Here is a 14386-nt window from a genome sequence, read left to right on the forward strand (position 1 = left end):
TGTCCCATCTCTCTCTGGCTCTTCTTGCCCCAGCTGGTATTCACACATTTCTAATAGGATTACCACACTTTCACTTTGGGGAAAAGCAGATAGATGTATGTCTAGAGTGATGATGGGGTGTAAGAAACCAAGTAGGGAAAGCAATTTATTGGGTTAAATGTGGATGAGGGAGATCCGGATTGGAGCTTGCATATGAAAAAGAAAAGAAAAACAGGTTGCTAAGGTGTTCAGAGTGGTTTGTCTTAAGTAGTTGTTATGCCGTATGATGTTTTTAGTTTCTAGGACATTATTGGCCCTGAAGGTGAGTTTAGGCTATTCTGGGTAGTTGCAAAAGTGTTACTATGTGGGTACTATGGTGTTTTTTTTGTTTCAAGGTAATTACATGCCCCTAAGGTGGTTGCCAGGGTGTTGCTACACAGTTACTATGGTGTTTTTGGTTTCTAGGACATTGCTTGTTCTGATGGTGGTCATAGATCATATCTGATCCATTTAAAATGGATTTTTCAGTAGCTACAATGTCTATTTTTATTGTGCTAATAATAATAATAATAAAAAATACCAATATCATGCATTAACCCATGGAATAGAAACCCTGCCTTTTCCCAAATAGTTTTAGCAAATATTCCCATTTTTCCAAAGAAATTACATTCATAACTTGCATGGAAAAATAAAGAAAGCTAATGATATCCTAGTCCCTGGATATGCCTCACATCCCTCCTTCAATGGAAATCAGTGCTGTGAGTGCTGACATTTAATACTCGGGGTTACCACCAAGTATGAGCAATATAAATGAAACGGACTGAAAAAAGTGATGAAAAATTAAATACAGGCCTCGATTGAACTTATTTGTTTCAAAAGCCAGGTGGATATTGTACTCATGTGGGGCTGGTGATGCTAACCAGCTCCTTCCTTTAAGCAAATGCAATGAGAATGCAGTGTTAATACATCACACACTCACACACTCACACACACATCAGGCAGTGCATACAGGGCACCCTCAAGCTATTTAAAGTAAATATTTCAAAAGTGGTAAAACCAGGTGCCCTACGACCACTTGATTATGTGTAAATAAAGTCAACTGTAATCCCTGAGAGAGCGAGACTGTGTTTGTAAGTGTGTGTGTGTGTGTGTGTGTGTGTGTGTGCGTGTGAGGCCTCATAAGCCAACGAGGAAAAGAGACTGAAGGAAAGGAATGCAGGAGTTATATTTGACCCATTTCAGGCTCTTTGCCAAGCGCTGTGCCAAGCCTATGAGAGCAGGAGAGAGAGAGTTCTGGAATGAGGGTGAGGAATTAAAAGTGAGAACAGAAGTAAATTGTGGAGCAGAGACAAGGGGCACCAGCCACAAGAAACATGAGCGAGGTTAAGTGTTAGAGGACACCGAATGGCTACGAGAGCATGAGCGTGTTTAGAAGCGCTAGCGAGGAGCGCTGGTATGGTGTCAGTCTATATCGGGCCCGGCATGTGTGTGTTGACAGCATCTCCTGTATCTCAGCTAGGAACTCTCTCTTCCTACTCCTATTCGCACTATTCCTGACTTCCTACTCTTCTTTTACCTCCCTCCCGTGCACAAACGTGCACTCTTTCCATCTTTCTCTCGGCCTAAAATAGTCACAGAGTGACGAATGTCTAACCGACATCTACACTTTGTTTTGGTTGGAGACGTCCTCAAAGTCTCCCGAAAATTTCCTTCATATTAAAGCAACAAAGCTCCGAGTTATATTGAAGAAAAAAAAGACATTGGGATGAGGAACAAATGGAGAGAGAATTAAAATGATGGGGTAATACTGGGATATACACTATAAGTAAACGTGAGACGACGCGTACGATCCAGAAAGAGTGAAAGGCGACCAGAAGTGGGTCTGTCAAACACTGCAGACTGTGTGGCCACTGCGGCCTCATTACCACACTGGCAATGAAGTCTCAGCCCTGCCTTTTAACACAGAGGAAATGTGTGTGTGTGTGTGTGTTGCAGAGGAACACAGAGTCGGTTTGTGAGGGGGAGAGAAATAAAGAAAGAGGGTGAGAATATGTGTTTGCGTACCCAGTGCCAGGATGACTGTGGTGTGCCGACAGCTTGCCAATGCTCCAACCTCAATCACGTTCGTCGGGTGTCGAGAAACACCTCGCGGTGTCTGTTGCTATGGCCATTAGTCTCCAACCGCACGTACATATAAGCCACGATAATAATACATAATCATTAAATGCAGTTATAATGACAAGCCATGATGCCTACACTGCAGTTTGGCATACTGAACAAAGGATTCAAGTAACTATATTTAACACGTATAAACTCAGGCCTTTTTTTGTTGTTGTTGAATGCTACGTAATTGCAGTGTGACCTTCCGAAGGCTGTGAAATTTAGTCTAATGCATCTACCACTAGCACTAGGACTAGCACTAAAAAAAGAAAGTTTGCTGAAAATGTACTCCAGATTTAGATGAGTTTGTTTCTCCATCAAAACAGATTTGGAGAAATGTAGCATTCCATCACTTGCTCACTAATGGATCTTCTGCAGTGAATGGGTGCCGTCAGAATGAGAGTACAAACAGCTGATTAAAACATCACAATAATCAACACCACTCCAGTCCATTAATTACCATCTTGTGAAGTGAAAAGATGTGTTTGTAATAAACAAATCCATCAAGATATTCTTATCTTCAAATCGTTGCTTCGTGTTAAAAGGTCCTCTATCCATAATATTGCTTTGATACTGAGTCATCTCATCTGAAACAGAAGAGAAATATACACATATCAAGCCACATTTACAAATTAAGACAGTCTATAATAAATGTGTCAGTGGATTTTGATGTGAGAGGACAACAGGTGATGGACTTTTCACTGGAGGAAGCGTCATTATGAACTTGTATTTTGGTCAAAAGTGATGGATTGGTTTCTTACAAACACACAGCTTTTCACATTAAAGGACATTAACTGTGGTGTGGGTAACTTGTGGATTATTTATTGCTTTTGTCAGTTATTTGGATTCTTAATCTGACGGCATCCATTCACAGCAGACAGAGGATGACAACAAAAACAAAGTCATCTACGACTTGGATGACCTGAGGGTGAGCACATTATCAGAGAAATTACATTTTTGTGTGTAAAATAAGAAAGACAAATGTGTCATCATTTACTCACCCTCCTTTTTGTTATCAGATAAACCCTAAAGAAGTGTTTTTTTGTCCATACAATAAAAGTCTACGGGGTCCAGTATTGTTTTGGACTCCACTGATCTACATTATATGGATGAAGAAAGTTGAAACATTATTTAAAATATTTTCTTTAGTGTTAGAAATAAAATCATTCATGATTGGAACAAGTTGAGTATTTCCTAAGATATTCTTGTAGAAGGATACTCTGTGCATTCATTGTGGATGTAGCCTTGGATTCTGGCACGCTGAACCGCATCACAGCCAGGACATTTTAAACTCTAAGCTGACAGGCATTGTGTTGATGTCTTCCTTGCCTCTGCAAGTACAAGCCTACATGTTTGGCTGGCTGGTGTATAACACAAGGCATTGACAGTGAACGACCTTGTTTGTTGGAACTGTTGGTTTTGTGTTTAAATGTGGAGGACATGGATGAGTAAATTAGCGAGGTTGAAATATCTTACCATGTCTTGCCTTTGTGTGGTATTATACGAATCAGCGTGTACAACATTATACGCTCATTGAGGGATTCTGAATGCCTGCCATAGTACACTTCAATAATATGATATGAATTTTCATCATTGATGTAAAAGGTTTCATCAATGACTAGAGCTCACCTACACAAATTAAGGTTAATTGCATTACTCCAGTATACATGCATTGTCAGTTAGTTAGTAGTGATGTGCAAAACAGCAACAACAAAACTACCCACCAGTAGTTGGGTTCTTATGCCTGCAAGAAGTCAACTAATGTGTTTTACAGAAGCCCTGTAAAATTAGGCCGGTTTCAGGTTCACCTACGTGTTTCTTTAGACACCTTTAACTAGTCTTCTCCATTAACTGACTACTCGGAAAACCTTGGTGACCTACTCCCTACTAGTTATCATAAACCCCCAGAATCCATGTTAAAATGTGAGTAACAAAAGCGTTCTATGACAAAACGCTAAATAGGGAAAATGAACTTTTAACAAAATCGACCATTTGGAGATTTTTGTTTCTGTGTAAACTCACTAACACACAATATTTCTCTTACGTCACAAGGCTTTTTTTTTTTTACATTTAACGTTAGGTAAAATATAATAAAGTCTCTCTTTTAAATGTAACTAAATATGCGAAAATAACTATTTTATTCAAAGAAGTTTGTCTGACGTGAGAACGTATTTGTAGTAGGCTACGTACGTTACACAGCTTCAAACCACTGTTCTGACTCTCTGAGGCCTGCATTCAAATATGTATTAAAAATAACATACCCATGTCACGAAATGGGAAGTTAACAGTCAAGAGGTTATTTACATGAATTCTCACCACAAACACTAGGTCGGTTTTGCAAGTGGAAATCTTCCCGTAATCTAGTCAAATCTGTTTGGGTTGATGCAGAAAGTCGTTGAAGGAGTTTGGGGTCTATCTAGTGGATAATATCGGTATTGCACATCTAATCCAGTTAGTACAAAAATAGTCGGGAAAAATCATTTGAATCGAAATTTGTTTTCCTCACGTTCTAAAAAAACATTAACGGAACAATCTAGTTTAAACTGTTTTACCGCTCAAATTGTTTGCCCGCTGTTTTCTACCAGGAACAAATAGTGCTGTTGTTGGCTGTTATTCGGCCTACTCAAGCCAGATTTCAAAACATTGAATATAAACAAACGATTTAGTTGGTAGTTTCTAATGATTGGTTTAAAACTCAAATTTTCTGTGAAATTAAATGAATGCTAGACTTATGTAGAAGAAAATATATCAAATGGACTAACCATCTCTGATACCATTACTGTATCATACTGCCACAGTGTGCTTTACTTATTTAAGACTAGCCAGCTCATGTTTCATTAAAGTTAGACGTGTAGAAGTTAAATAGACTGCTAGGGATTTTAAAATGTCCAAATATTTGTGTCATGAGTTTTAGAAGTGACAGCACAATGATGTCACACAGCAAAAGAGGTCAAGAACTGCTGTAGATGTTGAAAAGTGCTCAACGGTCTTCTTAAAACACCTCATAACCAGCTTTTAAAAGAGTGGTTCTGAGAGACTCCATCTGAGAAATTATTTGTTAGTGTTAATGTTTTATTCTCTTAAGGATTTGAATTTAAAATAAATCAGTTTTTTCAAACATTACGTTTTTCAAATGAGCTCGGATAAGTTTGCAAGAATAATCAAATATTTAGTTAATTGAGCTCTTCACACTTGAAAAGAACTTTCAACTATTTATCTTCTTGTTCAATGTTGAACCACATACTTATACAGTAATACAATCCAAGTAGTCAGGGTTTTGCAAAAAACTGGATCTTATTGACATTTTTACAACACTAAAAACATTGGATAAGTGCAAGAGAGAACGAGCATGCAACTTGTTTTAGTTGGAAAACTGTCATTTAAATTGATTTATTTAACTGAACTCTTCCATCACTGAATACTGTACTTTACACGATTCCCTCATACACTGAAACTAAGCCCAGTGCGTGAGTTTCTGTGACTGTATTCATGAAAGTTGCATGAATATTTAATAAGGCAGGCATTGTTTACCTTATGATTGGATGGTAAACAACTGATGTTCTAGGAGCACGTTATATGACACTGCATGCCTTTGGCACTGTAAAAGAGCTTCGTAATAACCCAGAGTTAACAGCGGCGTGAAATGTTTCTTAACCCAGGGTTAAAAAGAAATTAATCTAGAGTTAAACTTAAAATCCTTATTTTCCCACACACACAGAATTTTTAAAAAGGTAAAGGAGAAAACAGAACCAGACATGGACACATTTTTGGTCTAAAGTTGCACTTTAATCCTAACACTTATTGGCTGTTTGGCCCCCTCCCTTCTTTGCCCACCCCGTTCCCACCCCATTCAACAGGCACACAGAGAGCGATGAGTAACAGACAGTTCAACAGTTCTGAAACAAATTCCAGATTGGATTACAAATTCCATGAAGAGCTTCTGAGGTAAGAGCGAGACACACTGACAGAGAGGGAAAGGGATCTTCTCAAAAATGCAGATAAAGAGTCGAAAGTGACCATCGTCATCAACATCAAATGTCCAGAAGAGAAGCGAGTATGTGTTCTGAGAACAAAAGGAAAAGCATCTGCATGTTTCCTGACAACATGTTACGGCAGAACTCTTTGGTTTCAACATGAAATCGGAGAAGGTTTTAGCATGAAAATCTTCCTTCGTTGACCTAATCAGTAACCTTTGGATTGAAGCTGTAGTAGCTCAAGGGAAACAAACTGGAAAAACAGTGACATGTTGCATTGGATATTCATTTAAATAAACTGTTCTAAGTTCCAATTTGAATGTTGCTGAGATAGAAAATTTCCATTAATTTAAATGTGAGATTTACCTGTTTATGGCAAAGCAAAACAACAGAACATACTGCACAAAATGACAACGATGCAGTCGTGGACATTCCTGCTGTAAATGGTTGAAGAACAGTTTTGTGTGTGCATGTCTACAAGAACGTCCATGCAATTGAGCACATCCAGCATGTGAGAGGTCCTGCAGTAGAGGTTTAACTTTGGTATCATTCAGGGCCCTCTACGGCAGAGCCGTCCACACACACTTACACAGAGTTATATACAAAAAGCAATCACATGAGCAACATACACATAGAAAACCAATGTGAAAACAAAATCTGCCATCAACTGTTCTTCAAAACCAATTGTGGGCCGGATAGTTGAACCGGACGTAGGATAGATAATCTGGGGAATCCTGTGAACCCTTATACTCACGCGAAAAAGACCCTCTCCTGAGCAACATCTCCTCTGCTCCCCTTTGTCAAATTCTTAAAGCTTTTTTCCCATCTATTTGGCATTTCTAATCGAACATGAGGTATATGCAGAAGTGTATCTCTCTCACTCTTTTCCCTCATCCAACGCATCTTTAAAAAACAAAGCAAAATTTAAATAAAAAGAAACAGTTGGAACAAGAGTTATATTTAAAATTAGCTCATACATATACATTACATTGACTTAATGTGAGAGATATAGTTTAGAAACTTGTCATCTCTCGAAAACGTTGGACAAATTTTTTGAAAAGGTGCCCATGAAAACAACAGTTTTAGTAGCTAGTTTTGGTTTCAAAAACTGATAAACTATGACACTTCCATTTTTCTTCCAAGCTACCCCATATTTTGCCCAGTTTGGTTTTACGAAGATTAAAAAAGACCGAATTGATAAATGAAAATGCTATAAATACATAAATAAGCCAATAAATAAGATGAAGAGTTGGAAACATAAATCATCGATACACCCTCCCCTCGCACAATAAATAAAAATTTTTGAGGGAAAAGAAATCAAAGAGAGACAATTTAAAGCTTTTGGTCTAAAATCAAGTCATCGTCATCATTTCATAAGGACTATATTTATCACAGCCTTTTTTTTTTTTTTTACATTAGCAATAATAAGCAGTTGAACATAGATTTTTTTCCTACAAAATCTATCAAAGCACTAACAGGTACATTCCCTCTAGAAGTGTAACGTCAACTGGACTTCCAGTTGCATTTAAACCCCCATTCCACCCGGTCCCACCCACCTCTACATTTCTCCTTTGTCTGCGTTTTTGTTTGCGTCTAAGTCGAAAACAGTTTTGCTGACACCGAGCATTACGTTACGTTGGCTAAACGGTCGTGTTTCGGTTTGGTATCCATGCTGGAGATGAGCTTCCACATTCACACACATCTCCCAATCTCTCCTCGAAGAGACCTAGCACCAATACGGTCTTTCTCCACGCGTTGTGCATTGGTTAGGTTGCTATTTGGTGTCAAAAAAGCTTTTGGTATGTCTTCAGTTTTGGCTTATTGTTTCACAACATTCGCAATCGAAGCAAAACTTGGAAGCTACATGTTCACAGTATTGTTTCAAACCGCCTGATGAGGGGAAACCCCCCTCGGCACGATCAATTCAAAACGACGAAACACACGAAATATGAAAATAGGCAATACGTCAACCCATTATCCCAAAAATATAAAGCAATGAGACGAGTCACACAGCATAAACGGACAGACCGAGAGGAAAAAGCAATAAAACAAAATATATATGTATATATATATATTCTGATGTTCAGTTCAATGAGGTTAATAAATATTCTCCCGTCCAGGAAGGAGAGTGAAAGCATTGAATTGATGGAAAGAAGGAGGGAGGAGGTGAAGGAATGATCTTCTGGTCGAAGCCACGTCGAGTCTTTTCACGAGTCTTGCTACTCTAAACACCTCCTCCTCCTGCACCTCCTGTGGTCCACTCCTAGTATTTGGTTTCATTCCATTGAGTAAAGCTCAGTTTTAGTCCATTGGTTTTGGTTTGGTTTCATTTTTGGTTTAATCCATGTGTTGAAAAAAAAAAAAAAAAGCAACAACGGCGACATCGCATGTCTCTCCTCTGCATCACGGTTGTTGGATTCCCCCAGCGAGTTTCCTCGGATCCTCTTCAGTCGCTGCTCCTCTTGCCTTTTGTTCATTTGGCTGACGTTTTTTGTCCGAGGCACAGGGGAGGGGGTCCAGAGAGGATGGAGGGCAGGGGTGTGGGGACTCGGGGGATTCGTTTTTTTAATTTATCCTTGTGTATGTTTTTTTTATGTCTGAGGTTTTGACGTCTGAGCACTTTACAGCCGATGCAAAAGCCCAGTCGAACGCTTTGGTATCCAAGAAAAGTGAGTCAAAGTTTGAGGCATGGATGCGTTTCCAGCGGGTGATCAGTAATGGAAAGGGAATCGGGAATGTGTGTCACAGTAAGTGTCAGTGTATGTGTGTGTGTGTGTAAGTGGGAAAAAACCCCTCTAAATTAGTTTGCTGTAATGTTTTGACAGGGAAGAAATGCTGAAAATATTATGGATCAAAAGTGAAAATGGAATGAATAAGAATGAGAAAATCTAAATCCTTGGTAGCAGAGGTAGATTGAGAAATACATTTACAAATAGTAAAAAAAGAAAAAGAAAAAGAAAGTTTAAATTATAGGGGTGCATGGAAAATGGCATTTGGTGTCGTGCAGAGTTAATCTGATCCTGGACAAGTCAGGTTTCAAAGTCTTAGGTAAAGCTTTTCTCTCCGATTTTTGGTTTTGGTTTTTGGTATTTTGGTTTTGTGAGTCTTTCAGTTCTTCCTCCATGTGTTTATTTTTTGGTTTCTCTTTCTATCATCCAGTGACACTTGTCAAATGTCCTTCCTTTGTTCCATTCGCTGCCACTTGTTTTCCTTTTTTGTTGTTGTTTCTTCGCAAAAATGTTTGGCTCTCGACCCTGCCCTCAAATTCATCTGTTCGTGTAGGTTTATCTTTTTCCATTTGGAAAGGAATAAATGTACATTCTCAAAGTAGCTCCATTGAAGCCACCTCTCCACGCTGTATAGGTCAATTTTTTGGTTTAAACAGTCCCCTGTTATCCTGTTCTCTCCTTATCCCTTTTCTCTTCTGCTCATTTCTCTGTATTTTTGGCATTAAAAGACATAATGAGAGAGAGAGAGAGCGAGCACAAGAGAGAAATGGAGGGAGGGAGAGATGGCTTTGGTTGAAAAGGTGAGTCTTGTCTTGTCTTCTTTCTTCCGCTCCTCTGACTCCCCTCAGGTGCAGCAGGTTGGTGTGGGCGTCACTCAGCCATGGCTCCGCCCAGAGGAGGTGGTGAGGCTTCGCCTAATGAGCAGAAGGAGGCGGGGCTTGAGCAGGGGGAGACGGAGCAGGAGTCTGGGCTTGTGCCACTGGCGCCAGGTAGTGGAGAAGCCCTGGGGGTGCCGACCAGACCCATGCCTGCGCTCCTCGCCAGGGGCAGTAAAGTGGGGCGGTTTAGGAAGAGGGACTGGCGAAGACCAGCTCCTGGACCTTCAGCTCCACCCAGGAACATTTGACCACTGCCCTCAAGAGCGGAAATGGACATCTGCCCACCACTGGCAGCCAGGGCTGTGAAACAGATGAGAGAAGAGAGGGGAAAGAGAGGAAATTAGGGCATGCAGTGTATATATACTCGTACGATTGCTATCAGATGGCTCTTTTCCACAAAAAAAGATGCTGGTGCTTTTCATCAAAAATACAGTAAAAACAGTAGTATTGTGAAATATTATTACAATTTACAATCATATTTTTATTATTAGTTTATGTTAAAATGTAATTAATTACTGAGATGAAAAAGCCGAATTTTCAGCATCATTAATCATGAAAATATACTGATTTGGTGCTCAGTATTGCTTAGTATATTTGTGTAAGTCTTTACAATTATTTTTGATTTATCAAATTTGTGGTTGCACTTTATTTTACAGTACGTGTACTTACAGTGTATTTATCTAAGAAATTATGGTAATACAAGGTAACTACATGGGGTAGGGTGAGGTTTATGGGTAGATTCAGGGTTAGTACCTAGTTATTACATAGTTATTGTAATTACTATAATATGTACATAGCATGTACATGGGGAACAGGACTGTAAAATAAAGTGCTACCAAATTTGTTCTTGCTGAATGAAAGTAATAATTTCTTGCAAAAATGTTTCTTTCTAAGCCCAAACGCAGGTGTGCCTTTTGAAAAGGTACCGCCACAGTGACAACTTTTGTACCTTTTTTTCTGAGAGAAAATATATGATTAAATATATAAAAAAAATATGATTAAATATAAAATGAATATAATTTGGTCCAGAGTTGTCTTTTTTTCAGGGTAAACTAATACAACGGTTCTAGAATGCACATTGGCTCCAGCATTGTGTTTGGGGCAAAGGGTTTTAAGTGGTTAGGATGAAAATGAGTTCAAGAACAAACATAAGGGCACAGAAATGGCAGGTGCTTTTGAAAGAGACAGACAAAGTGCACAGACACACCACATATACGCACACGTACACCACAAACACACGTATGTAAGTAGTGAGGATGAAGATGTGATGAAGATGCGGTGAGAGTAAAGTAGACGGCTCTTTGTGATGACTGATGGAAATGTTATTCTAACTGATCTCTAATTATGTTCTCCTCCATATCATTCTATAAAAACACTTTCATGCAACCATCTGTCAACCGTTTTCTGCCCTTTTTCTCGTCCTCTCACTATAACAAACCTTGCATTGTGGCCAGGGGGTTGCTGCTGATGAGGGCCTGGTTCATTCCTGTGCTTACACCCATCATTGTGTTCCTGTAACGTGTGTGGTGTCATTTACACATGCCCACAAACACACGCCATTCATACATGCAGAGAGAAGCAAGCATTTTGAGTGACATTTCCAGAGCAACTGTGTCCATCATGGAGTTTGTGTTCATTACACATGCTGGAAAGACTTGCATAGAGACAGACAAAGAAAGAAAACTAAAGAGCAAGAAGTTCAGCAGACGGTTTAGATTACAGTTGATAGCTTTGGAACACAACTGAGAATAGAGATCTCATTGCGAAAACAAGTATGATAAGACTACAGCATAGCTGTAATTATTTGAGTTCAGAAGGCTTAATCACACTGAAAGCTGCTGACAGAATTACACTCCGTTGTAATCACAGGCTTCAAACTTATGACCTCAACATTTCACATAATGCAGAACAGTGGGTGACAGATTTATTCAAATATTATTGATTATCAGAGGTATCATAAACAATAATAAATGAACTTTTACAATATTTTATATTATATATTCAGATATAATTAATTGATTGAAACAACCTAAAGATAGATTTTTTTTCTTTATTATTATTATCTTTATATTATATTATTATTGTTAGAAATATTTGTAACAATTAGACTTACATTATGTAATTAAGCAAATTTTGCACATATTAAAAATAATAATAATAATAATAATTATTATTATTATTATTGTTGTTGTTATGTTGTTGTCATTTACATTATGCACAGCATTGGATCCTGAATTTGTGCAAATTTGTAAAGTATAATACACATGAATAAATTAAAATTCATATATGTGACCCTGGATCACAAAAGGCTCTTTGGTATATTTGTAGCATTGTATGGGTCAAAATTGTATATTTTTTATGCCAAAAATCATTAGGACATTAAATAATGATCATGTTCCAAGATATTTGTAAATTTGTACAAAAAAAAAAAAATTTCCTACTGTAAATATATCAAAACTGAATTTTTGATTAGTAATATACATGCTAAGAACTTAATTTGGGCAACTTTAAAGGTGAATATTTTGACTTTTATGCACCCTCATATTCCAGATTTTCAAATAGTTGTATCTCGGCAAAATAGTGTCCGTTCCTAACAAACCATACATCAATGGAAAGATTATGTATTCAGCTTTCAGATGATGCATGAATCTCAATTTCGAAAAATTGACACTTAAGACTGGTTTTGTGGTCCAGGATCACATATATCATTCGCATATTTATCATTCGATACATTACTTTCTTAGCTGATTCAAACAGCCGAAAACAAATAAATGATTAAATAACAATAACCATCTTCTTCATAATCATCTTTATCATAAATATTCATATTATTTATAATAAAAAATCTATTATTTACTATTAATAACAAATATTTATTATAATTATTATTGTTGTTTCACTTTCAAATAGTTATTACTATAAAAATAATCGTTATTACTATAAAAGCAGTGTCAAAAGAGCATTTTCCTGCCCTAAACAGATGAAAGCGCTTCTTACCCTGTGTTCAGACCAGGGCTGCTGAGACTGGGTGGAGTCGGGCTGACTGTGCTGAGAGGAGGCGGAGTCACAGAGGAAGGGGCGGAGCCCATTGCTGCATGTCCACTGGGGTTGAGAGGGCAGGCCACAGAAGGTGTGGGACTGACGGCTAGATTCAAGAGGAAGAATTCAGTGTCAGTCTTCAAAACCACAAATGTGAAGTCGTGCAACACTCTGATTCATTCAAACTGCTCTTCTTACCGGTTGTGCTGAGACTGGTAACAACCTGAGCCAGTCCCTGACTGGACATCTACAGGAAAAAAGGAATAAGACTAATTAACAGACATGCGTCTCCTCATGACATTCTTAATATTTTCCTTCACAGATCCAATGATTATTTTATGGTGGAACGCATCATGACCGGACATGTCTCCTCCCCATTCTCACCATGCACCATCCAAATAACATTTCAACACCAGCCATCTTCCCGGAAATGGCTTTGGGCCAGATCAATGGCTAAATCTGTGAGTGGGCGTACCATGTGCGGGCTGTAGCAGAGCGGTTTGTGCGTTGAAGCTGGATGATGGTTGGGCAGAGGAGGGGTGGCGCTGGAGGGGTTTATACGCTTCTCTTTCTGCCGTCGGTTGCAGAACCAGACTCGGATGACCTCTTTCTCCATGCTGAGCTGCTCGGCCATCAACAGGATTTCTTCAGAGGTAGGCTTCTGGTTCTGGGGGTGAGATGAGGTGCATGAGTACATGAGACATGCCAAACTCTTGCACCAAGGCCAAGTTTCAGCCCGAAACAATTTCATGTTGATGCATGAAATACTCAATGCATGATCAAAGAAGCAGTTGAGCAACTGATGCACAAAAATGCATGTAAACAGATTTATTGAGTCCTTAAGAGCATTTAGGCACTGACCGTAATGCCTACAAGTAGAGTTACTCAGAAATGGAACGATACAGTGCCGCGAGTGTATTGGCTGTTTGCCTCGGCTTGATCTCTTGACACTTTTCCTTGGAAATAAGCATCAGTCTTACCAACACAGGTGTGGTGCTTACCAGAGAAGTGCAACAAACTGCTTTTGGGAATTACTGAATCTGTGTGGTGTGGTATAAGACACTGAACTGATCTGGAAATGAGTTTTTTTTAGGCCTGGTCTCCATGTTGGTTTTTAGATTCACCAACACTAAGTGCTACTTGGTGTTCCACCATTTGAACCAATAAACACTCAATTTTTTATTTTACTGTATTTCATTTTATCCAAAGCAATTTATAATAAGATATCATAAAATGCATCATTATTCTAATATTATGATATTTTATTATACTTAAAAATATTAATCTTTTTTTTTTAAATGTATTTAATCCAAATAGATTTACAAAGAATATTTTATTTTATTCAAAGCAACATACAAATGTGACATACAAAAAGATATCTTAAAATATGTCATCATTATAATATTATATGAAATACTAATATATTTTGGAATACTATTTTATTATTTTACTTGTATTTATTTATTGTATCCAAATTGACTTATCAAGAACCAAAACCAAGAATATTGTAATTTATCATAGCATATCATAAAACTCATTATGATGAAAATATATCAAATATTATATTCTGGAATTATGTTTTATTCTATATGACATATTGTTATATTTTGGGATTATATTTTCATTT

The 14386-nt window shown here is 38.0% G+C and overlaps 1 protein-coding gene across 8 annotated transcripts in view; it reads right to left on the reverse strand.

Moving 5' to 3' along the window:
• Window positions 1-7510: 7510 nt before the first annotated feature.
• The window catches only part of LOC113062585 (POU domain, class 2, transcription factor 2-like), a 61118-nt gene continuing 54242 nt past the window's right edge, over window positions 7511-14386 (reverse strand). For 7 of the 8 annotated variants that reach the window (XM_026232522.1, XM_026232518.1, XM_026232519.1 and 4 more), the window contains 5 exons: window positions 13235-13426; window positions 12958-13006; window positions 12718-12865; window positions 11159-11232; window positions 7511-10020 (listed from right to left, as the gene is read on the reverse strand). In XM_026232522.1, the coding sequence (XP_026088307.1) occupies window positions 9713-10020; window positions 11159-11232; window positions 12718-12865; window positions 12958-13006; window positions 13235-13426 (771 nt within the window). In that variant the 3' untranslated portion in view covers window positions 7511-9712. The remainder of the gene's footprint in view (window positions 10021-11158; window positions 11233-12717; window positions 12866-12957; window positions 13007-13234; window positions 13427-14386) is intronic. The other variant, XM_026232524.1, reaches the window with a different exon arrangement.

This window comes from Carassius auratus, chromosome 44 (genome assembly GCF_003368295.1).
Source record: "Carassius auratus strain Wakin chromosome 44, ASM336829v1, whole genome shotgun sequence".
Lineage (NCBI taxonomy): Eukaryota > Metazoa > Chordata > Actinopteri > Cypriniformes > Cyprinidae > Carassius > Carassius auratus.